The 24,356-nt window shown below is 45.7% G+C and overlaps 1 protein-coding gene across 3 annotated transcripts in view; it reads right to left on the bottom strand.

Annotated features, from left to right (window-relative positions):
- PPP2R3A (protein phosphatase 2 regulatory subunit B''alpha) overlaps positions 1-24,356 on the bottom strand; it is a 53,139-nt gene that overhangs the window by 9,061 nt on the left and 19,722 nt on the right. For 2 of the 3 annotated variants that reach the window (XM_039696873.1, XM_039696872.1), the window contains 9 exons: positions 16,881-17,141; positions 15,387-15,490; positions 12,792-12,894; positions 10,983-11,057; positions 5,933-6,019; positions 3,573-3,729; positions 2,032-2,080; positions 1,471-1,560; positions 328-503 (listed from right to left, as the gene is read on the bottom strand). In XM_039696873.1, the coding sequence (XP_039552807.1) occupies positions 328-503; positions 1,471-1,560; positions 2,032-2,080; positions 3,573-3,729; positions 5,933-6,019; positions 10,983-11,057; positions 12,792-12,894; positions 15,387-15,490; positions 16,881-17,141 (1,102 nt within the window). Of the gene's footprint in view, positions 1-327; positions 504-1,470; positions 1,561-2,031; positions 2,081-3,572; positions 3,730-5,932; positions 6,020-10,982; positions 11,058-12,791; positions 12,895-15,386; positions 15,491-16,880; positions 17,142-23,739; positions 24,156-24,356 lie in introns of those variants that run through there. The other variant, XM_039696875.1, reaches the window with a different exon arrangement.

Consider the following 24,356-nt stretch of genomic DNA (forward strand, 5'->3'; position numbering starts at 1 on the left):
TCACATACATATGGAGGCCTTTGACATTCATGTGAAATATGAAGGCATGTGAATAGGGATGGTTCAATTTTACAGTGTAGACTGTCAGCACATCCCACAGCTGGAGCACACAAGAATTGTTGCTTCAGTGCCAGGCAGTTAATTCATGAGCTCTCTTGTTTTAGTATTTCAGCCCTCCCAATGCACAATATCATGGCCCAATGTGCAGTAACTTCTGCTCCATGACTCTCACACAGGGCTCTGCCTGGATGGGTTTCACAGTGGCTTTACCTTCTCAACCCCCCACAAATGAAAGGAGTGTGAAAGCTCTGCCTAAACAGGACTCACCTTCCCTCTCTGGCTTAACGAGGTCCAGCATCTGGCACAAGAGGTCCTGGAAGGGCAGTGGCTCTATGCCCATCACCTCCATGCGCTCGCACTGCTCCTCATAGAAGTACTCCAGCTCGTACATGGACAGCACGCCGTCCCCGTCCAGGTCCATGCAGCGGAACCAGTACTCGATGCTGGGACAGAGCAGGGACACTGCAGCTGCACTGGCACATCCACACAGCAGGCACTGCAGCACTGCACATGCTCCCTACCCACCCCCAAGGCTCTCCTGCCTCAGCCTGGAATAAACCCAGGGATGACAAGACCCGTCGGGAGGGTCAGGGCACAGCCAACACTCCAAGCACCTCCTGTTAGTCTGCCAGGTGGCTGTGGGCAGCACAGCCACACTCAGTACCTGTCTCACCTGTACCCAGGGTTCACTGTGCTGCAGCCCAAAGGGGGGCTCACGTAGGGCAGGGAGTCCCTGCCTGACCCACCAACAAGAGCTGGCCAAATAGAGCCAGCTCTGATCCCAGGACACTGCAGGGACCCTGGTGAGGGACAAGGCAGCTGTGTCATGCACTCATTTGCTCCTTTATACACAAGGCAGAGCTCTCAGGCAGCTGCACTCTGCATCCCTCCTCCCCTCTGGAGGGTCCAAGCCTGCAGTTCTGGATCCTTCTCTTGTTGTGTGTAAGATTCCTTGTGCTAACACTCAGGTGCACATCTGGATCAGCCCTGCACAGCAGTCCTCCCAGGGCTGTAAAAACCAGGCCACAGGCAGGTTTTACAAAGTGCCACAGTGAAGTTTCCCCTTACACAAACCCTCCTTACACACCCACTCCACCTGTGAAAGGATGTGCCCAACTGCTGCCAGCACTTCAGGAGTGTGTGCTCAGAGCCAGCGTCTCATGGCATAAGATCATCAAAAGCACTGGTGACCACCAAGACATTAAAAAATACAAGAAAATTCTGCTTCTACATAATGTTCCCTCAGGAAAGGCAAATTATTTGAGCAACCATCACCAGTAAGATGTTTTCTTCCTAACAACTCCCGGACCCCAAGCTGCTCTCTCTTTTAGAAAGTGGTAGGCCACAGAAGTTTCCATATCTTATTTGCTCATCTCTATGATTTTACTAAGACACAGAAATCAGTCTCACCTTGTAGCACTCCTTTTGTCTTCCTCTGAAATCAGGAGCCACACAAAATCTGCATAACTCATGCGCCCTTCCTTTTGAACTTCAGTGCCTCTAGAAGACACAGCAGAAAAATAATAATTAAAAATCACCAGGCCCTTAAACACTCAAGATGTCAAAGATATTTTTCAAATCATTAGTGAGAGAAAATGGGGCACTGTCACCTATTTAGCCTGTACCCTGCAGCACCAGGTACAGCATTTGCTGCCTTTTATCACTGCAGAGGTGAAGCTCATCTGCCACATCCCCTCCCACAGCACATCCCTTTTCAGAGACTTCAAAGCAGTGCTCTCCAGCTATCCCTGTGCCATGTCTTCCAGCTATGCCCACTTATCCCATCCTATGGGATTTTTATTTTGTTTTCTTAAGTTACCCAGAAGTCTCACTCCATGTTCAGGCAGCTCCAGCTGGAGGACCCTGTTGGAAACCATTCTGATCCAGGGGCATTTCTGAGAATAACTTGTATTTCTCAGCCTGACAGAAACTGCCTTCCCTTCTTCCACCAAGCAGTGTGCTACTCCTTACCTCACCACAGCACCGCTGAATATCCGCTCAATGATCCTGTTTGACAAAGCTGGAAACAAGGAAAACAGGGAGAAAATGAAGCTACAGCTCACAGCAATAACTACAATCAGTTGTTCATGCTGAATCCACACAAAGCCCCCTCCCACTCTTAAAAAAAGGCTCTAACTACACTGCCTGTCTAACCACCCTCTGTTTAGCAGCATTTTCTAAAACCACAAGATGATTTTCCCAGTGTGTCTGCCTTTGTATCCTTCCAAACACCACACTGTCCCAGAAAGATGGCAGCTGTCATCCAGATCCTTGGAAATGGGCATGTTACTCCTACTTTGCTACAGTAGGATTTGTCACATAGAAGAAAGAGACTATGCCCATGTGTACTGCAAAAGAAGTTCAGTTATCAAGCAAAAATGACAGATCAAATCCCTACATAATACTTTTGAGGAAAGGACAGGCTGTGGCAGCCATACTGCAGGGAAGACAATGAAACACCAGCATAAAGGTGAGGCTCTGCCAGCCAGGAGCTATGAGGGATAGATTGTTATGGCAGAGCACAAGCCAAGCAGCAGGCACCAGCTCTGGGCAGGATTTGCACAGTGACCTCACCACCCAGGCAGCTGAGCCCCACCTGAACTCCTTCTGCACTCCTGTGGTCCTGGCACAGCTCTGGCACTGCAGCCAGGCAGACCCAGCCTGCCCCACCCCTCAGGTGCCCTGGCACAGCTGACAGGCTGCTGGGCACTGCACCCATGGCTTCTGCCCTTAATCCTTGGCTCCCTGCAGCCCCTCAGGGCTCTCAAGCCTCCTGTGCAACAAATACTCCATTCCACAGTGCAGCTTCCCAGCAGGGACCAATCTCCATACCACCCATCCCAAAGGAGGCACTCCTCCATCCTCACCCAGCCAGCCCTATGATCAACACTCCTGAGTCCTGTGACTGCCACACTGCCCCAGAACCCCCATGGCCTCCTCATAAATGCCTGCACTTGGAACACATGGGTGTTTTGGCCCTTTGTGGATTTGTATTCCATTAATTTATCTATAGCCCTTGAACCCTCAAAAACAAACGTAACTTCTGGAAAGGAAGTTCTGTGCTGAACTGAAGAGATACTGTCCAGTCCATCTGCAAGCTGAAATCCCCCAAGCTTCACTGGACTCTGGATTCCTCTCATAACTAGACTGCACTTCAACAATCTCTGAAGTTCACACGGGCTCATCCTTCTCGTCCCTACTCCCAAGTTCCTGCAAAGCCCTCAGTAAATAATAAACAAGTTTCAGGACATTATTTTAGCCTGTCCTCCTGGCAGTGACCCACACAGGAACAGAAGCTCCATCTGTAGCTACTCATGCAGAAAATAGTGTGTCCTACAGTTCTCTGTGTGTAAGCTTGTGCAACTCCTTCTCTAAAGCAACAATTTTTAAAGAGATGGGGGCTACATTAAAACTTTTTTTGAGGCATCAAATTAACCAAATTAAAGCAGGCTTTTTTCAGTAGGAACATTATATTTTCAGCAATGCCCTCACCACATTTGCAGGCAGCATACCTTGATCACTGTACCTAGCCAGGTCCTTCTGGCTGATGTAAAGGTCATGGTCAGTATCCAGCTCCCAGAATTTGCAGTATATGACATAAAAGTGCTCGTAGGAGAAGTAATCTGTGATCTGATTTATGTCATCCTCTTCCTCCAAGAGAGCAAGAGTCTGAAAGGGTACAAATACAGTGGGAAGTTAAAGCTGGGTGAAGAGGCAGCTCAGCAGCTGAAGTGCTCCAGTTTCTGGGTGAAGTGGGTGAACACAGCCCTGAGAACTACCCCGAAGTGCAGCCTTTCCCCAAGAAATGTGTTGCTGTATTCCTTAGCAGGCCCTTACAGAGCACCTGCCTTGGCCATCCTGAGCACAACATCTCTGTCACTCCTGTCAACAACTTTTGCTCATTTTCAGCTGTAGTGAAGAGTGAGGCAGAGAAACAGGAACACAAACTGCTGTGTCAGCTGAGATCCATGGTCTGGGAGACAATCCTGACCTGCACCAGAGACTCTTAGAGCTACTTCCAGCAGCAAGTCCACAGGAGCTGAGGTATGTATTTACATGTCACACATCCCTGTCTGCCTCCTGAAGGGCAAAATCAAGTCTTGTTCCAGACTCACACCAGGACTGGGACAGCAGGGATGGACCCCAAACTAATCCCACTGACTTCCCTGTAATGTTGCAGGAATCATTCTCCTTCAACTGGGAGGCTCAGATGGATTTCCAACCAAAACATCTGTTGACATGTCTTACTAGGAAACATTTAGTGCTAACATCCATGTTTCATACCCACTTTACACCTCCCTGTCCTTCCCAGCAACAAGAGGGCATTTGCACATTTCCCAGTGCCACCTCCCTACTTTTCTTCTTGGTGCTGAGGCCATGAGACACCAGAAGCTTTCCTGTCGAATAAATCATGGCTCCAGTGAGCTGCAGGCCTGGCCCCTCGTGCCCTCACAGCCCCTCCCAAGGGAGCAGGCAAAACTCAGCCTAAGCCATCCCAGGGAATGGTGTCCCCAAGCAGGCAGGCTCTCTGGCCCTGCTACCCATAACCATAAAAACATGCTGTGTTATGTGTTGGCACTGGTATTTCAACATCAACTTCCAGCCACCTCCACATCCAAGGAATCCAAGTGAATCCAAACAGAACTCTCACACCCTGCTGTCCACCAGGTTCAGTGATGTTCTGGCAGGGATAACAGGATGGCATTGCTAGACCTGCACTGCTCTGACCTGCTGGCATCCAAGTCTCCACACCTTTGATCCATCACTCACTGGCCTCCCCAGACTGTGTCTCTCTCTCTACAGATGACAAGCACTGGGGAGCTTTTGCTATAACTATTTTTTTTTCTTCTGTAGATCACACCCAAAGATGCCATTTACACCTGCAGCAAGGAGCTGAACTTCCCTGCTGCAGGAGATGAAAGGCAGAGTAGATATGAAAGGAGAAAAACTGAGAGAATGTTTGAAGGGAGAAGATGAGTGACTAAAGATGCAGGATAATCCAGGAGGATTTATTTGTAACAGAGGATGGGAAGGAACAGGGATCCTCGGGCTTGGACTGGCATGAACCAATTCAAAAGAGCACTCATGTTTTCATTAGCAGATAGGGCCAAGTAGGAGAGATGATGTCTTAAAAAGAAAAAATGTGAATTCATTCTTGAAGGGTTTGAGGAAGACAGCACACTACACCTGGAAGGGCAAACACACACAGGAGAGAAATCTCACTGGTTTAGCCAGTCCTTCACCTTTCAGCCTCAAGACTTTCTGGTTCTTTAGGTTGGGCTGGACATGAGCAGCCTGAGACAATCTTATCCTGGTGCTCTTTTGGGCAAAATACAGAGAGGACAGAGATCCAAATCCTGACATAAGGACACACTGCAGGCACTGGAACAAGAACTAAGCTCCATTCATTATCCTGTGGAGATCAGCTCCTGAGGTGCCTCATCCTGCAATTGCAGAGATATTCCTGACCAGCTGTCAGTGGGCTGAGGGCTGCCTAGGAGGCAGGAAATTGGCTCTCCTACGCCTGGCACTCCTGCAGCTCTTGGCCGCTTGTGAGCCACTTCACATGGGTGCAATGCCATGTCCTGCTTCCCTTCCTGCTGTCTGGACCAGGAGCCAGGCTGCTGCTCCATGTGGCCTCAGAGCAGGAAAAGAGCCATGCCCTGACCTTCTCTCAGCACCTAGGACCACTCCTGTCCCTGCTCTTCTCACCTCACCTCGGACACAGCTCCTGCAGTAGCCCCAGCAGACTCCTGGCCCCGAGTACCTGGCTGATCCCACTGCAGCCCAGGTGCAGCTCCCTCACCCCCCAGCCACAGGAACAAGGAATGCTGCTGCACTCTGGCTCCTGCTCCCACAGAAACCCACGTACTTGCAGGAAGTTGCTTTTCCTCAGCTCTGTTAGAGTGATCTTCCCCGACCAGGATCGATTGACTGTGTAGAATATCCTCTGGATAACCTGCAACAAATGAGCAGAGCTCTTGAAATCATCTCTTGAAACACAGCAGTTTGGGAATTTAAATGCAGTACCCTGGTTTATTCACTCATCCTAAGGAGACCTCTTTGTGAAAACTGTTTTGGGGTCTTTTCTGTAGATACTACTATCCTTAATTGACTACACAGTCTGAAAGTAACACTTGCTTCTTGAACAGTATTATCCCTTTCCAGTGTGGAAACATTTCATTTGGGCATGCAGATGTATTATTTGTGTCAGAAAACATGCTCAAAGTGCTGATGAATCACTTGAGTTTTTCACACTTTAGGGGATGTAGTTTGCATGGATGCCTAATGAAATAGGGCTCTAGAGGAGAAGAAAAAAAAAAGGACTTCTGATTCTACTGGTTCCCGCAGAGGAAGTAAATGTAAAGACATGTAAATGAAAGACAAGGTGAATGTCTGACCCATTGTAACTATAACAATGCCTCATGTTCCCAGTGCCTCTGCTGAAAGTAAGCAGGAGAGGTTCTGTTTGCAATTATTTTGGGCAGGTGTTAACCTTGGTTTGGCTCCTTTCCCGATCTGCCTCTGGTGAAAGTGAGCAAAAATCATGGGGGAGAGGCACAGAACTCTCAGAAGCCAAAAGCAAACAGCTCCCAGTGTGAGACTGAGCTCATACCCAAGCTCTTCAAAAAAGCAAACAGCCCTTCCCAATCTGCTCCCTCTCAGCTGTCAAGTAACATCACAGAATGAGGAAACACAAATGTGTGACCAAGCACATCCAAGAATAAACCTAACAGGGCAAACAACAACAAATAAATATCACTGGCATGAGAAAGGAGGAATAGAATTAATTTGACTATCAGCACTGAAATCTTGTTGACCAAAGCTACTACAAACCTTTGATGTCTCTAACATGTAAGCACATTACCCCAGAATTTTGGTAACCTTTAGTGCACACTATTCCAATGCAAGAATTAACTTTACACAACAATGTGGACATTACAGGGATCAATCCAGCTAGCAGGTTAAATAAGATGGCTTTCTCTGTTAGCCAGAACTAGTTTCAAGTGAGCAACCACCACTGAAGGGCCATCTTTGGACTCAGTCAAACAAGTGCTAGTTCTTGGGAACAGATCCAGAACCAAGTGTGAGACTGCTCCCAACAGTCTGCTTTGGGATACACAGTGAGACAGCAACTGATGATGGCACACACAACTCTGAGAGCAACAAGAACCATGTGAGGATTCAAATGTACCCTGAAGAGACAGAACTGATTGATTCAATGTAGCTGAACATAACACCTTTTGGTAACACTGCAGGCTCTTCATCCCTCCAGGCCTAAGAGGTGGATATCCTTTTAAAGTTGGGTGTCATTTTAATTTAAAACAGACCAAAAACCAGATCTATCCTAACTGTAGCAATCACTGAGCAATGTTCTGTGGCCTGTGCAGCACAAGATGTCAGATTAGGTAATCACAATGATCCTTTCTGGTCTTAAGCACAACATTTGTTTCTTCTTTCATATCTTTGGTAGCCACTGCCATTCTGGTCTCTATTTCTGGACTTGGTTTGGCTTTTGCTTCCAGCTTTCACAAGAGCTCAGAGACGGAGTGGTCTCACCTCTCACATCACCCATTATCACATCTGACAACTTTGTAGCAACTCTTAAAAAAACAGGGTGTTCACACCATTCCAAGGACTCAAAAATAGCAATTACAAGAATCAGAAACAGGACCCCACACCAGTAATTCTTCTTTTCCTCTGCCTGCAGGGTAGTAAAAGACAACAAGCTATTCCCATTTGTGACATGTAAAAAACTGTTTGTCTACCAGACCACACTGATAAAGATGTTCCATCTGCTCCCTCCTCACCCATCTGTAAAAAAAAGCCATTCAGAGGCAAAATGGGATCTCTTTTCATGTCTCTTACCATGTCCAGTCACTCAGTGAAGTCTTTGTTATTCAAATAATAGCCCAGTTTAAATGGACAGTACATAGCATATATCTCACTATAAAATCTCAGTATTTATCCTTTTCTTTTCCAGGTTGTAAACACCAAGCTGTCCAAAAAAGCATTTGGGAAATGTCCTAGACCATTACCCAGCCTGAGATGATGTGCAGCATGAAAGTCACATTTGTCACTAGGCCATAACTGGCTTCATTTTTCTTAGTTCAGTACACAACCACAGGCCCATAGAACATCTTGAGTTGGAAGAAGGCACAAGGATCATGGAGTCAAATTCTTAATTAGCTTTTGGAAAGAGGAGACTCTTTCTATTTCCCCATTATCCTCATGTAATTGACCTCCAGGCCCAAACCATTCATGGATGAGTTCCAGACTTCTCCCCAGTCCTCCCACACAAGAGCAAAACCAATTGTGGACAAAACAGGAACCTTTATTAATCCCTGTGGCCATTGTCCCTCTACACATTTGCAGTGATGCTACTGTATAAGCTGAAGCACTTTTCCACAAGCTTTAATCTTTAAACTGTTTTTAGCACACAGCTTTCCAAGGGCAGCATGCACTGCTAACTCTGAGCCTGATTTGAACATTCTGGCAGAAGTCACACTAAAGCTTTACAACGAATGCCACAGGATATTCTGTGATGTTCTGCATCATCTTCACCAGCTTCAGGAGTTGTCTCTGTTGAAACAAACACAACTGGTTTAGTAATACAGTGGCCAATAAAACAGATATGAAATAGATGAAATTCCAGCCTGTTGTGTCCAAAAGGCCACTTTAAAGGGTTCTGAGGTGGCAGTAAGAATTGAAATGTGCATTCACATCTTACCCATCCTAGACTGTGGGGTCACTCTCCAGGAGATTTCAGCCAAGTGATGCTGTACCCAGCAATGAACACAAAGCCATGTGTCCTTATGGCCCTAGTCTGTAACACAAACATGAACTGTGATTCTTGTGTGGCAGCAAATACAGCACTCTGTCTCTGTAAGGAGATATAAGGCACTCTACCTTGAAGGAATAAAAATGATCCAAGTTGTCTCAAAATCCAAGGACAAAGCTGTTTCCTTCATTGCTTCCTGGTGGAAATACTTCATTTTGTAACATTAAAAAGGGATGTGCCAAACTGTCTGCAAAAGGAGAGGTGAGCAGTAGGAACTCCTGCTGTCAGAGAGCAGAGCCACTGCTGCAGAGGACTGAGTGCTGCCCCTCCAGATGGGCACAGCCTGCCCAGCAGCCTCCTGCCTCCCCAGGTGCTGGCCCTGCTCCAGCCCAGGGAGATTCTGCTGGCAGCACAGACCCCCAGAGCAGCGCTGTCCTGACAGCTGAAGGACAGCTCACCTTTGTCAGGAGAGCTGCTCCACAGCCCCCTCCTCAGCTCCAGGCACCACCATTCCCTGCTGCCTTTGGAGCAAGCCTGGAATCCACCTGTGTCCCAGCACTGCCAGGAAGGATGCCCAAAGGCTCTGACTGCAGCAGGAAAGCACAGCAGACATCCAGGCAGGATCAAGAAGCACTCAGGAGTTTCAAGTACTTATCAATGTCTGGTTTTGTGACTGCTTTGGTGACACAGCACCAAACCCAGGCACCAGGGAAGTGGTGGAAAAGGAGAGAGGAAGGAAAAGGTGCTGCCCTTTAGCAGCAGCCTGCACTTCAGTTAACTGGAAGTGGAAGCTCAGCTTCACACAGCTGGTCTCAGCCACATCATGAAGTGCCCCTGGTGTGTCCAGAAAGGGCAGCAAGGGTGATCATGTGAGGGATTACTCTACAAAGATATTTGTTTCTTGCCTGAAAAATACAGGAACAGTGTGTGACTTAAGAGGAAACCATAAAGGCAGATGCAGAGAACTGCCTTTGTCAGCAGCCAGGGCAACCACACACATGGCATTGACCCCATGGATACTGCAGTCAGAAACCAACCCTGGGTGTGACCTTAAACCTTTCAGTCTCACCCTTTCGTGCAATTGAAATACCAAATACCAGGGTACATTGTGCCACAGGCACTTTCCACACTCATCCATTCATGTGCCTCCATTATTCCCTGGCCATTCTTATACCTGTTCTGGCTCAATGTTTATGTTGTCTTGCTCCACAGGGACTAAACATATTGATTATACACTGCTGATCACTGTCATGTTCAAGTGCATCTAAAACATTTAGAATGGATTCTCATTATACATTTTCATTAATGTGACAGTTCAGGGTTTGCCCTGCAGAAGTGTCTTTGTGCCATCTGCTCCTTACAGGAAAGGAACAAGCACGTGTGTGCCAGGAGCCTCCCAGCTGCCATGTGTGCTGCAGCCCCAGGCAGGCCCTGGCAAGCAAACAGGAGAAACTTTAAGCCCTGAGCCCTGTTGGGATACAGCTCCCATCAGGACTGTCATTATCTGAATTTGTTACTGCTGCAGAGATAAAACTTCCCAACATTTATACCTTTTATCCAGATTCACACCTAACATCAGTCAAGCTCAAGGCTTAAAGTACAAACACACTTAGGTAAAGTGCCAGCCTTAGTGCTGACTGCAGAGCTGGAACAAAGCTACTGAACAAACCCCAGCTACAAACCCAGCCACAAATGCTTGGGGACAGAGAGCCTGGACAGGCATCCTGGCAAAAGGAAGGCTGGACAGCAGATCCCAGGAGGCAAAGGGCGTTTTGCACTGAGGAACAGTCATGGATTCTCCAAGCCTCAGTGACAGAAACCTTCAAACAGGCAGGCTTCCATGTCTCAGCAGCCCAGCACAATTCAGGGTGACTTAGCAGCTCCCAAAGACAAACAACATTTTTTCCATTCATCATGCCAAAAAAGATGTTTTTATAGATTTGCTTAAGACCAGAAAGAACCATTATTAACCTTTGGAATAACCCTTGGCACACACAAGCAGATTATTTTTCTTTTGGAAGCAGTTGTGAAAATACCTCATGGTCAGTAATATTAAAAACACCTATATTTTTAAATAACTGAAGGATTTGCTGGTAGGAACAGTGACAGATCCCAAAGGGAGGCAGAAGGAGCAGCCTACCGTTGTAATATACCGGGAATGGAACTCCGGAGCATCCTTCAGGAACGTGAGGCCAGGATGAGTTTCTACCACATCCTGCAAGGTAAGAGAAAATGAAATGAAATAGGTTTTCTTCTCCTTTTAATGCTTAGAAGTTACTGGCTTTACAAACCAATACTTTTGCTTACTCTTGAAACTATTTGCAGCATTAACAATAAAACTGAAATCTTTTAATCTATCAAGAGAACCTTCTATTACAGTAACAGAATGCATTTGCTGGGCAATACGCACCTGGTGGGCCAGTTTGATTTACTTAAGGACAGAAAAACAAAGGAAGAGAGTTAGTGAGTAGATGAAAACTCATTTTCATTGAGCGAGACAAAAATTAGTTGTTGACCATGCAACTATCTCCTCTCCAAGATTTTTGTTTTCCTCCATTCATTGAAGATATTAACATTTGTTACAACTAGGTGTCAGAAATAAATATTCCATGAGAAAGTGTCCTATGTCCAATGAAAGCTGTGTGAGCTTCAGAATGTTTACAGACATGATTAGTGCTTTTCCAAAATTCAATTGGACTACTGTGAAGATGCCTCTTTCTCAAGACCAGCTTTTTATAAGTCAAACACTGGCTCACAATGCCAAATCTGCATGATCAAATCCATGGAGAAACTGCTCAGATCCTGAATGAATCAGTTCAGATCCTGTATGACTCAATGCCTGTGTGATTTCTCCATGTCTGACTCCTCTACCCTTTAAAGGTGTTCCAAGTTCTGCTGTGCCTGTTCCATGCCATGGTGCCCTCAGGGGTGTGATATACCCAAATTTTGGGCAGTATAACAGGATGTCTCACATGGTGGCGTAAATCAGGGTAATTTTGCTGATCTCTGGTTTACTGACAGACAGGACTGTGCATGCCTTGGATTGCACCAGGAGCTAAAGAGCAGAGCTGCAATCCACCAGGAAAGGCAGTGTGCCCAGTGGAGAAGAGATGAAGAGCAACATGAGAAAATGTACCTATCACAGCCCCAGTTGTGTTTGAGACAGAAACAGCCAGCACAGACACAAAATCTTTCCCCAAAGCAACATCTCCACAGAGATTTTACCCAGAGGGCAGCACTGTGTGAGAAATCTAGGGATGTATGGAAAAGATCAGAAAAAGTATAACTGCTGATCAGAGGAGCAGATGGACATGATTTATAGACACTATAGAGAAGCTCTATCCAGAGCCTGCATAAATGACCACAAATAATTAAAGCAACTATACTTTGTTAAAGTTAATGAAAGGGAAAGAAAGACCTGAAATGAGATTTAGCCTGAATATGAGGGGAAAAAAAAAAAAAGCAGTGACATTTGTGCACTAGCAGGTTTAGAGGCATACACAGAACAATTGGAACTGCAGAAATATTGCCAAGATCTCCATGTAATACTGTATCTGGTAGTCTGGCTAGACAAATTTAATTATAACTGCCTTGCCAAGCAACTTTTACAGCTTTTCCAATAAGCTTTTATGTTGTACTTGACTATCAACAGCAACAAGCATTTTTCCCAATATCCACATTGAGAAATGGAGCAAACTGCAGCCTGGTTACCAGGCACTGATAAATATGAATCCTGACAAGAGACCAGTCCTCAATGCCTTTAGCAGGATTTGCAGCTGGTTTGGCACTTTAGAACTTCAAAAGCTTATTTCTATTTCACTCCAAAATGAACCCCACCCAGGTGCTGTTCAAACCAAAGGTCTGCCCATCCTCGGTAAACATTTATTGCCATGGAAACACAGCAGGTGCCAAGGGAAGGCAGCCCCGTGCCCACCATGCCCGGCAGTACCTGCAGCAGCGGGATGAAGTCCTCCTGTTGTAGGCACTCACAGCCAGGCTTGGCCAGAAGGGAAGTGAACCTGGAGGCATCGTCGTGGCAGCTCCGCAGGATTCTGTGGGAGAGGGGAGGAGTTACTGCCAGCCCTCTGCACCTCCCAGGAGCCCCGGAGGGTCACAAAGCCTTACAGCACAATACACCAGTGCTGGGAGTCACTCAAATGCTGACCTCAGACTGCCAGCACTTCCTTCAAGGTCATTCAGCTGCACCAGGGCACCCAGCAGGGATTTTTTCCAGGTTAACACTGCTGTGGTAAAGCAGCTTTCTTACTAAGCACCTGTGGAATCAGAGCAAATCACCCGACTCCTGCCAATGCTGCAGGCTCACTCCAATGAACAGCACCAGCCCAATGGGATGCCACAGGTTGTGCTCTCTAATGTAACCCTTCACTACACTGCAAAACTTGGGGAGACTGCCAAACTACAGGCACTGAATATTCACCCACAAAAATCACTTCTCAGAAGGAAAAAGGGCATCCCCTGTTAATTACAGCCCATCTGGAGCTGTGCACCAAAAGCCATAGAGAGCAGCCTAAGGAAGGCATTAGGACTGAGCATTTGGAGAAGTGTGTGAACTCGGTCCCCTCTGGTTGACAGTGTGCATCTGACACACCAGTTTGTGTCTGTAGTGTCTTCTCACACAAAATACTGCACTGGCCAAAGGTAACACAGTTATGTGATTAACCCCAGAGAAACTCATGAAGAGAGGAACTCCATGCCATTTACCTGGTAAATTTACCAAATCCTGGTAACAGAACACAACATTTGAATATGTCAGACACTATGTTGTTCACACAGTATTAGGGAAACTCAGAAAACTACACTATTTTCTTCACTAACTCTCAAAATACAAATGCACTGTAATTATTTACTGTGAGTGATTATTCACCACTTTCCTCTCCTGAAAGTGCATGAACATAGTACTGAAGTGGTTGTAGTTCTCTAACAGAAATCACACAAACTTGTTTCCTGCTAATTCTGGCCTCATCACTCTGGGAAAGTCAGACTTTACAAAAAAAAGGACTCCTTTAAATAAGAAAAAAAAAAAAGATTTAGCAATCCTTTTGGCTGCACATTCCTATCATGGTAACTGTCAATTAACAGATATAGTCTAAATCAGCTGCAGAAAGAGGTGCTAATGTTTTAGCTTAAAAAATCTGGCACATAAAGATGAATCCCAAAGCCCTGTTTTAGCCACAAACAAAAAGATCTGACATTCAGAAGTGTTTTATATTGAGAAATTCCTATAGACCTGACAAGCGGTGAGCATGTGGCACCTTGAGAAGTCAGTCACCTATGAAGAAATTTGAAAATAGGCTTCAGCAACTAAATATACCTAGCTTAAAGTTACACCTGTGTTCACATAGCTGCAGTCAAACTTTACCAGAAATGCTGCATTTCTTCTCTTTTTCAGCTTTCCAGCAAAGATTTTGTAACTGTCAGAGGGGAAGAGGAGGAGATAAAAAAATAATATCTTTCTAAAAGAGCAATTAAGCAAGAAAAGCATACAAAGCTTGGCTTGGAAATGGGGTAGTTAAAAGGATACAGAAGAGGGACATGACCACAGTCTGCAAATATCTGAAGGATGTGAAAATCAGAGAAGTGAAAATGTGGTATCATACATTAGAGATTAATTAGAAGTAATAGGAGGAACCTAAGGAAGGAAAATATATTGTCTGTGTCAAGACAAACTTTGAGATCACAGTCACCCCTAACATTTCTGTAATTTTGCCAGGGTAACAAGCTGTTTTGACAACATCATCACAGGAAATACTTTGGGAATTCAGGGTTAAAGGCTACGTCAAGAATCTGAAGAGAAACCATTAAGTAAAAAATTAGAACTCTCTCTGGAGAGGAGATGGAGACACTGTTCAGGTGTTTCACAAAGTATACTAAAGCCTGAATTGCCCTGGAGGGAAAAAGATTAGGCAAGAGAACAAGTCTGCTCCATGTCAGAGCTGACTCCAAGCATAATGCAGCCGTCCAGAGCTCTCCATTTCCACAGAGTGGACTGTCAAACTCCACACGTGAATTCAATAGCTTGCTTGGGAAGGTAGTAACTATTAAAGCTCCCAGAGTACCCAGTTATATGATGCTGCTTATTTCCACATTCCCCTTTCCTGTAACACTATCACATACCTCCTCTCCCAACTCCCACATGGCACTGCTTAGTGCACCAGTCTAGAGCAATAAGGCTTGGGCACAAATATACCCCAAATTCACAGATGACTACAGCTACCTCAGAATAGCTGACATTTCTGGGGAGCTTCTAAGTATATTTTATAGACCAACTAACTCAAAACATCTTACTATCTATACAATTACTTCCAAGTTTGTGGATGTCACACAGAAACAAGTGCTTGGAGGGTTTGAGGCGGAAAAAAATCTCAAGCTGATGGAGATTTTTAAGCAACTTAAAGAAGAGGAAAATTGTATGAAAAGTCTGATGGAAAAGAAGGGAGGGAAAAAAAAAGAGTTGTACAGCAGGCTGATCTCTCTTCTTCCAGAAAGAGTTTTGCTCTTTCCAGAAAGTATTTGCTATACTCACTTTCTCCACATGGACACAAAGGAGTGCACAGAGACACGTCCTGTCCTCTCCCCTCCAGATGCATTGAACAGAGGCGCTTTCCAGTAGAGTGGGCAGCCACAGATCTGCAAGATAAAACCAGGGCAATACAAGAGCAGTCCCAAAAGGAACCTGCTTATTTACACACCAGATTCACCACTGAGACTTTACATAAGGGAAATAAAATGGTAATGGCTTTCTGACTCACCTGTGTGCCATTTACTGCATGCCAAGGTTGAGAATTCACACACAACTTTCTACTTTGTCATGTGCCTTTTCAAGTGACTGAGAAACACCCCTCTCAGATGAGGAAAAGGATCTGGACTACTCAAGCTCTGAACTGTTTAGCACAATTCCCTAGGAAGTAGAGTGGAGAGACAGGCACCTCCTTCCAGAAGGACACTCACACCAGCCATGTCCCCCACCCACCCTAAAACAGGGCCTATTCTCCTATGGGATAACTTGTCACAGGCAGCAAGGGAACCTCAAGTCTAATTACAGACAATTAATGAGCAAATGCCTAAAGGTGAAGTAAATCCCACCCTGCAATTTTCAGTGCAGCGCCTTCTACCCAGCACAGTCCATTATTCCCAACACTGCAAGATCTCAGCAGGGAACACAAAAATGAAAGCACACATGGGAAGGATTGATTCCAGCCAAAGGACTCCCTGAGCAGCCTCTGCAGAAGCTGCTGGCTCTCAATGGCAGTCCATGAAAGCTTGGAGAGAGCATCATTGCTCAGTTTACAGTGCCAGAGACTCATTCAGGGCAAGCTGATCATCCAGGATGTGTCTGATAAATGCTGGTTTTAGATCAGCAGCACTGTGAACTGCAGCTGAGGGAGAGGGAAAGAGAAGGGACCATCTCCTGTGCTCCCACACACGTGCTGTGTGCTGTCCCCTGAAGGCAGAACTCATCACCAGCTGTACCACTGCACATGCACAGCTCAGGGGCTGGGGGCTCACTGGACATTTCCCCTTCCACGTCCAGGGAGATGGAAGTTGGAAGCTGCTTCCTCACACAACACTGCAATAGTACCTACAGCTGATGCTAGCTGAGCAGGACAGCTACAAAAAAAACACAAAAAGGGCAGCTGATACTATCTGAAGCCACAGAAGCAGAAAAGTTTCTGCCTCTGAGTTTCTTAATCTTCTGGGCACAAATATGAAGGAACAGAGAAACAAAAATGCAATTTGTATTTGCTAAGAAATCTGAGAGAACTTCTTCATAAATCAAAGCAAGAACAAACACATATCTGATGTGACAATCAGCAAACTGAGCTCATTTTTGTTTACTATTATCTAAATCTAAACAACAAACTTCAGATCAAAAGGAAACTGGTCCTTTTTTCCCCCTACAACAGCTGTGAGATAGACTGAAACTAAAACAAAGTATCTCTCCCAAAATTAAAAAGCTAAAGAATAGATTCACAGAATCATTAAGGTTGGAAAAGACCTCCAAGACCATCAGTGTTACCTTAGCAATTTTCCCCATTTCACAGATGTTTGCTTTCCCATCTTCAAACTCTGTAAAGGCCTCTTCAATCCTGGCAATGATTTCTTCATGGTTAGTGCAGACATTGGGGAGTCCTTTAGGGAAGTAGAAACGTGGAATGTTTATGGGCACAGGGGTACTGCTGCTGGCTTTATTCACAGGCAGAGGAGTGCAAGTGCTAACCACAGGCTGCAGGGGGGCTGGGGATGAAGTTCCTGCCTTCTTCTCTTGCTTACTTTGAACCTGAAAATACAATGAATAACAAACACATTTTAACACCATGGTACATGGAGCAGGAAAAAGTAGTTTGTGATTAGGAGAAAATTAAAGCCCATCAACAATTAAACTATGGCACAGGGATAAAAATGCATCTTAAATAGGCAAAATAGGCAGTTAAAATTTTCTGCATTATTAACCAGTGCAAATTTAGGGTGTCACACCTGCTTTTATGCTATCTCTGAGCATTTTACATATGTAGCTGTGGCTCATGACTTCCTATTGAGTCACTCTGCAACTCAGTGACACCACAAAGGACAATGCTATTTCCTCTCATGCTGGACTTGGTCTTGTCACTCTGCCCCATGAACAACAAAGTATCTGCTCTTCAGTATTTCCCCTCTGAACCAGAGCACCCACCCACACAGCTTGCCTGAAGTATGAGCATTGAAACAAGGACATTTTCTACCCATTGGCAGCATAATTAGCTTTGCCAAAGCACCACTTCAGAGATAAATTAAGAAAATATTGCAAGACTTCCTTCCCAACTTCAGCAAGCCTTTTATTTTGTGCCCAACTTAAACAGTCCCAGGCCTGATTTTGTGAAAGGTACTAAGCACTGGTAAATCAATTTTTCCATCAGGAATTAGGAGCAGCCAGCAGAGTGTCATTAGGCATTCCCATGACATCTTTTCCTTACTCCTCTCCTATCTGTAACAAACATATGGCTGATATGGTGATCCCCACTGGATCCCCTCCCCAATGGATCCCCAGTTCTAGCTCTACATCACAGGCAGCATTTGCATTTAAGCACACAATGAGACCCTAAACCAGGGAATTTTTCAGACATGGGAAGGAACATTTTTTAAACTTTGACAAGTAACTACAGCATAAGCTGCCAAATCAACTGCTGGAATGTGGAAGGATGAGGAATTCCCTGCTACCCCAGGGAGACACTCCTTCTTGGGAAAAGGCAACAGCCTTTCCCACTGCACAATGGTTCCAATACAAGAGTTTTATTAATATAACAACATATGTGATAAGGCGCAGAAGGCAACAGTCAAGTAAATACAGCTGTGACTTTCAGTTTGTTTATTCTAACTGTTTCAAAACAAAATGGTTTCAGGATAAAGCAGCCAAGTCTGAGTCCACAAATGCAGAAGAATGTATATGATGAACTGACTTTCCTTCATTATTTTCTTTAAACTTGGAGCTTTTTTCTTAACACATATTGAATCTCCCAACTAGCCACAGATTTGCTTTCAATGAGGTAAAGAAGTGAGAATTGTAAAGGCTTCTCCAAGCACTACTTTTACCTGCAGTTTATAACACTTTATAACCCATTCATCAGAGACCCATGAAAGAAGAGATAGAAGGATTTTCCTCCTCTTCACTCCTCTGCTTCATGGCTCTTTCTTTAAATGGGAGGACCTCTTTCTTCTCCCAGTGCTGTCCCATTTCAGGAGCAGGAACACTGGCACACACATCCCACCAGCCAGAACCAACTTTTCTCCTTAACTGCCCTGTACAGAACACATTAACCTGGAGCTTGGGGTTCTTCAAGTTGTCTTCTCCTCTGTCTTGCTACATAGGAAAAGCTGGAGATCATTTTCAGCCTTCAATATTTCTATGAATACCAGTATTCAGAGTTTGAACAGCTCTTAACCTTTGGAGAGCCAGCCTGATCAACAGCACCTGTTCTCCCTCCTGTCCTCCTTGACTGTTCCTCCTCAGACATTGCACATCCTTGTGTCTGCTCCTGAGTGATGCTGGAGCTCAGAGGGGGTCAGGGAGTTCCTGGGGCTCATGAGGGCTGGAGGACAGTGAGCATCAGCCCTGGTCACTGTCCTCCAGCAGGACAACGCAGGTGATCTGAGGTGGTGGCTCAGGTGCAGCTGGGGAGAGCTGGATACTCACTTTGGGAGCACAGTTCACTGGGTTAAATAAAAGACACTCTTCTCCCAGCTTCCTCCTGCCCTTTCCTCAGCAGAGCACCAAAAGCAAAGCCCAGACCAAGTGAATGTGTGTGGGGAGGGAGCACCTGGCCCCAGTTCAGGGGTCACAAAAATCACCACTTCTGCTTTTACTGCTCTCACCCTGCCTGCCCTGTCCTGCCAGGGGCTTCTCCAGCCAGGACCCAGCTCTGCTCAGGAGTTTTCCCTTTCTGGATCCCAGCAGAGGGGAAGTCCCTGCCGGTCTCTCACAGCACCATATTCATACAAACAATGCAAAGCTGGAACAGACGTCGAGGTGCCAACTGCAGCCACTTGACTTCTATAATAGGACTTCACATCAGTTTGCTCGAGGCCACTTCTCACAAACAGGTTTATTGCTCTCTAATCTCTTCAGGACACACAGGCACTCCCGGCTGCCAGCACTGGGAGAAACGAAGAGAAGTGACTAAAACTTAACAAAAAGTTCCACAAACCAAGATGTTGTTTCAAAAGACACTGACTCTTCGCTGTAAAAATACATCCCCTGCCCCTAGAGTACAAGGGAATGATAAAATTGTATTTTTGTTTTCTTGGAAGGTGAAAAGTCCCCCAGCAGAGCACAACAGCACTGGGCCATTTTCCTTCCCTTCTGCATTTTACACACACCCCAACATGGCACACAGCCTGAGCTGACCATGCTGGAACACAACTCACCCCTTCTGCCCAGGTCTCCACCTCCCAAAAACCAGAGCAACTCCTCTGCCTCCAGGCACTCCCAGAGCCAGCAGTGCTTGGTACCAGCTCACCCAGCTCAGGACCACAGAGGACGTATTAATTTCCTGATCCACACCCACCACTCAAGGCAGGTCAGACACCTACAGGAGAAACCCAGGGAATTCTGCTGGCCTTTGAAGGAGGGACCAGTTTGGACACAGGTTCCCAGTAAGTCTGACTCACTCACTCCTGCTCAGTCCAAGCCAAACTAGGAGCAAGCACTGCTCAGGGAGAGCTGCTTTTCACATTCTGCCTCAGGAAGAGAAATGCAATTCTTGAACTTTGTCTTCTTCCTTCTCATATAAGAAATGAACTGTTTATGACACAAAGAGAAAAAACCAAGCAGCCACTAGTCCTTGAGGATTTTGTTCCCTACAGCAACCTTACAAATTAATACTCTGGGATGGGTAAAACCAGATGGAAACCACTATGGGGACAAGAAGAAGTTAATTACAACTTCTTGGGAAAAAAATTTAAGAAAGTGGTATGATGGGAAATTCTGTGGAAATTCCTTGGAAATAAACAGTTTCTTATTGCAAAAAATTAGCCTTAAATGCTGTTTGCCTAGCAGAACACACTTCTCCAACAGGGATGTGCATTTTCAGAGAGGACAACTAAGAAAGGAAATGACAAATACTCTAATAAACCTTTCGGCTTTGTTACAATAATTAACAGATAAATTTTTTTTCTTTATTTGCTCAAGAGAAAGGTGAGATTAAAGGCTATTTTTAAATACCACTCTGTAGCATTCTGTAATTTACCCTAACTAAAATCTGTCTATCCACTACATCACCTTTTGCCAGCCATACAATTTATTTACGGATAGACAAAAATAGTGACATCTGTGTTATAAATAAACCAGACAGAACTACAGCCTCATTGTAGCTACACAAACAAAGCACAGACTAAACCTCTGCCATCCCAGCCTGTCTCCCAGGGATGTGCCAGTCTCAGCAGAAAACTCCATGGAAGGAAACAGTATCACACAAAGTGCCCAAATTCTTTCTCCTCCTTCCTCCTGGTCCCAGGCTCCAACAGGGTCCTAGATAATATATTTACCAGTTTCTTGCTTTATTTCCAAATGGCATAGTGTAATCCTCTTTTCTAGGGTACAGTGACTCAGCCTGGGTTCTCGCAGTCCACAATGCTGACTTAATGTCTCCTTTCATTTTTCATAGTTCCTGCCTTCCTGAAGTCTGATGGTACCTGGACACAAGCCATCCTCAAAGCTCATCAGCTCTCCAGCACTGCTTTGTATCTCTTGCCTGAGACTTCCTTTTCCTTTCCCTCCCCAAAGCCCCTTCCCATCAATGAACCTTCCTGCTGCCTCTTTCTTACCTAAAGACAGCAAGAACAAAGGCTCCAAACATCACAGAGCTATGAGAAAATGCATTTCTGGAGAGAATATTTTCTTCTAGGAAACAAACTCACCAGCAGAAACAAAATCCAATCACAGCAAAACAAAAATGAAAACAAACTCTACCTAAGCAACTCAGAATCCCAAAAGGATTTAGGTGGGAGTAGACACAGTGCTAATTGGAAGGTGGATCAAGTTCCTCATGGCCTTACCCAATCGAGTTTTGCAAACAGAGGCATCACACACCTCCACTGCCAGTGTGCCTACAGATCTTGGACATGGCCCTCAGCAGCAGTTCAGGCTGAGCACCAGCCCTGCAGAAGAGGCTGGTGGAGGGGACAGTGCACACGGGCTGAGCATGAGCCTGCAGTGAGGGCTTGTTTCAAATAAGGCCACTGATGTCCTGGACTGTCCAGGAGTAAGGCCAGGAAGTTTTTATCTCTGTCTCACACTGGCGAGGCTGCATCTGGGTTCCTGGGGCCAGTTTTGGGCCTTCACTTCAAAAAAGTGATGGGAAGAGACCAGCCAGAGATGGTGAAGGAGGGAAATCAGAAAGCTTTGATGAGGATCAGGCAGCAGGAGACACTGAGGGCCAGCCCTGGCTAGTAAGGGGAAGCCAAGGGATGTGCCAAACACAGCCTGCAGCTCTTGGAAGTGCAGTTAAGTGGCAATGGAACCAAACTGCAGCTTGGGAGGGTTAGGCTGGAGGACACCAAGGGAAGTACAGCCTGTGAGAGGTCACCAAGAGGGGCTGGGTGAATCCCTATCCTTGGGGAAAGCCAGTGCTGATGTGCCCCAGGGTTAGAAATAGTATTCCTACAAGTGATATGCTGGATTAGAGACCTCCCTTCCTTCCCAGCACTGCTATGGGAGGCTCTCTGATCCTTCCATAAATACTTCTGCAAAGGATAAGCACAAGAACTGAAATTTCCAGCTCTTGAGATAGAAGTTTACCAACACCCTTCTTCCCCACCTGCCTGGCCAATATCTGTGTGTTCCACAAAGCAAAGAGGTGTTCATTTACATCTAAGCTCCCTTATCACCACCTTATCACCTTTCCACCTGCCAGCACTTTCGTTTTCTTACTGGGCCCAGTTACCTTCACTCTCAGCTCATCCCAAGCCCCAGGTATAGCCCCACAAGGCACAAAATTTAGTTACACCTCACTGCTGCCACATGGGAAGACTCCCATCCCTGCCCTCCACCTCCAGAGGTCCACTGTCCCTCTGGGAATGGAAAGGCAGCACCAGACTTGGATTTGTTGCTGGATGATACTAAACTGTGTGATGAATTAAGGCAGCTCACAGAAAGACCTGTGGGGCCCAGGACAAGAGAAGGGTGACACAGTGTGAGAAGGCAGCAAGAAAAGAAGAAGACAACCATCTTTTTTGAACACTGCAGCATTTCAGTTGCCTTGAACAGGCAGCCCCAGAGTGGTCATTCCCCATGCATGCAGCAGAGAAAGTGGTCCTGCTTCTGACCAGGCACAGGGCTCGGGGACCAAAGCCTCGTCCATTTTCCCAGCTGTTCTACCCGGAGGTCTCATCCCTGCCTGCAAACCCTACCCCGTTTATATCCTCAGTGACCAGACTAACTCTGGAGAGGGAATTTAGCTGTGCTGCGGTTCCTGACAGTGTCTCCGAACTGCTCGGCCCCGCCCAAGCCATTACTGCACAATATTACCTCATCCAATTCTCCCCCAGGGAGTGAAAAACACACGTTCCAGAGATTAACCTCTGAGATGTACTTTAACCTGTCAGCAGAACGCAGGAAAAAATGTGCCACAATATGTTTTGGAGCAATTTTAATGCTGTTTCTTAGGAAACAGCTGCACTGCTCCTAATTTCAACTTTTTAACGTCCTCACTGGGTCATCCATTATTTAAATATAGATAAAGCTCAAGATGGGCCGATTTCAGCAAATTGTGAACCCTCTAAATCTGGAGTGACTACATGTCCATTTGGTGTCCTGGCACATCCAATCTTTTGTCAGTTGTTCCAGAGAGCGAGTACAGCAGCTGGGATTTACCAAAAGCACACAGTTGTGATACAGTTTCCATTTCTTTGGCTACACCTCTGTGATCTTCAGGGTCTTTTCCAGACTAAATGATTCTATTACCTCCACAGCCCAAAGAGGGTAGGAAACGGCACAAAGAAGCATCTTGGGATGGTAAAATCATAAAAACCTAAGCCAGGTAGGCTGGTCTGCAGAGATTTGTACAGTTCACAGCAGACAGCAGAACCTCGTGCTTCTTCCAACATGCAACAACAAACATTCAACAGAGCAACCACACAAAAAATCTCACAGAAAACACTTGAATTTTACAACACTTGTCCCCATTATTAAAACACTGCCCTTGCTGTTAATTTCCCCGCTTGTTTACAAAGACATTTTAACTCTGCAATCTAAGCCTGGAAGGTTTATTTTTAAACCTGCTGGTATCTAGCTGCAAATAACTTTCTGCAAATAGACACGCCTAGAGGGGACACAGATTGATTCTCTGATCCAATAAAAAAATACAAAAAAAAAAAAAAGACAAAGAAATGCCAAGTGTCCAAACCTGGGCCTGCTGGAAGGCCTTGAGCCGCCTCTTGAATCGAGATGGAAGAACAAAGTCACAGCCCTTGGCAAGGAAAGCTAGCTCCCCTCCCAGATCTGGGTCCCTCCGCAGAGAACTCTCCTTGATCATCATCCTGGGCAGCTCCTAAGCAGATGTTGACCTTTCCAGAAGGGGCACGGGCACTCTGGAGGAGACCACGTCAAGACCAGCACGCTGCTTTCTTGGGTTTGAGTTTTTACAGGCAAAAAATGACAAATGGCTTCAACATATTATGTCTTCTCTCTCTTCACAAGGACAACATCTAGCAATTCTATCTCACTCCTGAAGCCAGAGTTCCCTACTTGAACCAATATTCAAAGTGTCTTTCAGTACCACCAGGATCTTCTGCCTTCTTGTAATACTTTAATTGAGAAACATGATCTACAAGTGAATCTATTTCCCTGCTGGCTACATGACAGACAATCTGTCCTTGGCTTGTAATAGGCCAGGGGTGACATGAGAAAGGAAGCACCCACCACCACTACCAAGAGCTCTAAAATTAGATGCTCTGCAGAAGTGGCTAAATATACCATCTTCCCCAATAGTTCCTACTTGTGTGCTCCAGTGCTGAGACCTCT

The sequence above is a fragment of the Passer montanus genome, unplaced genomic scaffold (assembly GCF_014805655.1).
Source record: "Passer montanus isolate IOZ18808 unplaced genomic scaffold, ASM1480565v1 scaffold115, whole genome shotgun sequence".
NCBI classification, from domain to species: domain Eukaryota; kingdom Metazoa; phylum Chordata; class Aves; order Passeriformes; family Passeridae; genus Passer; species Passer montanus.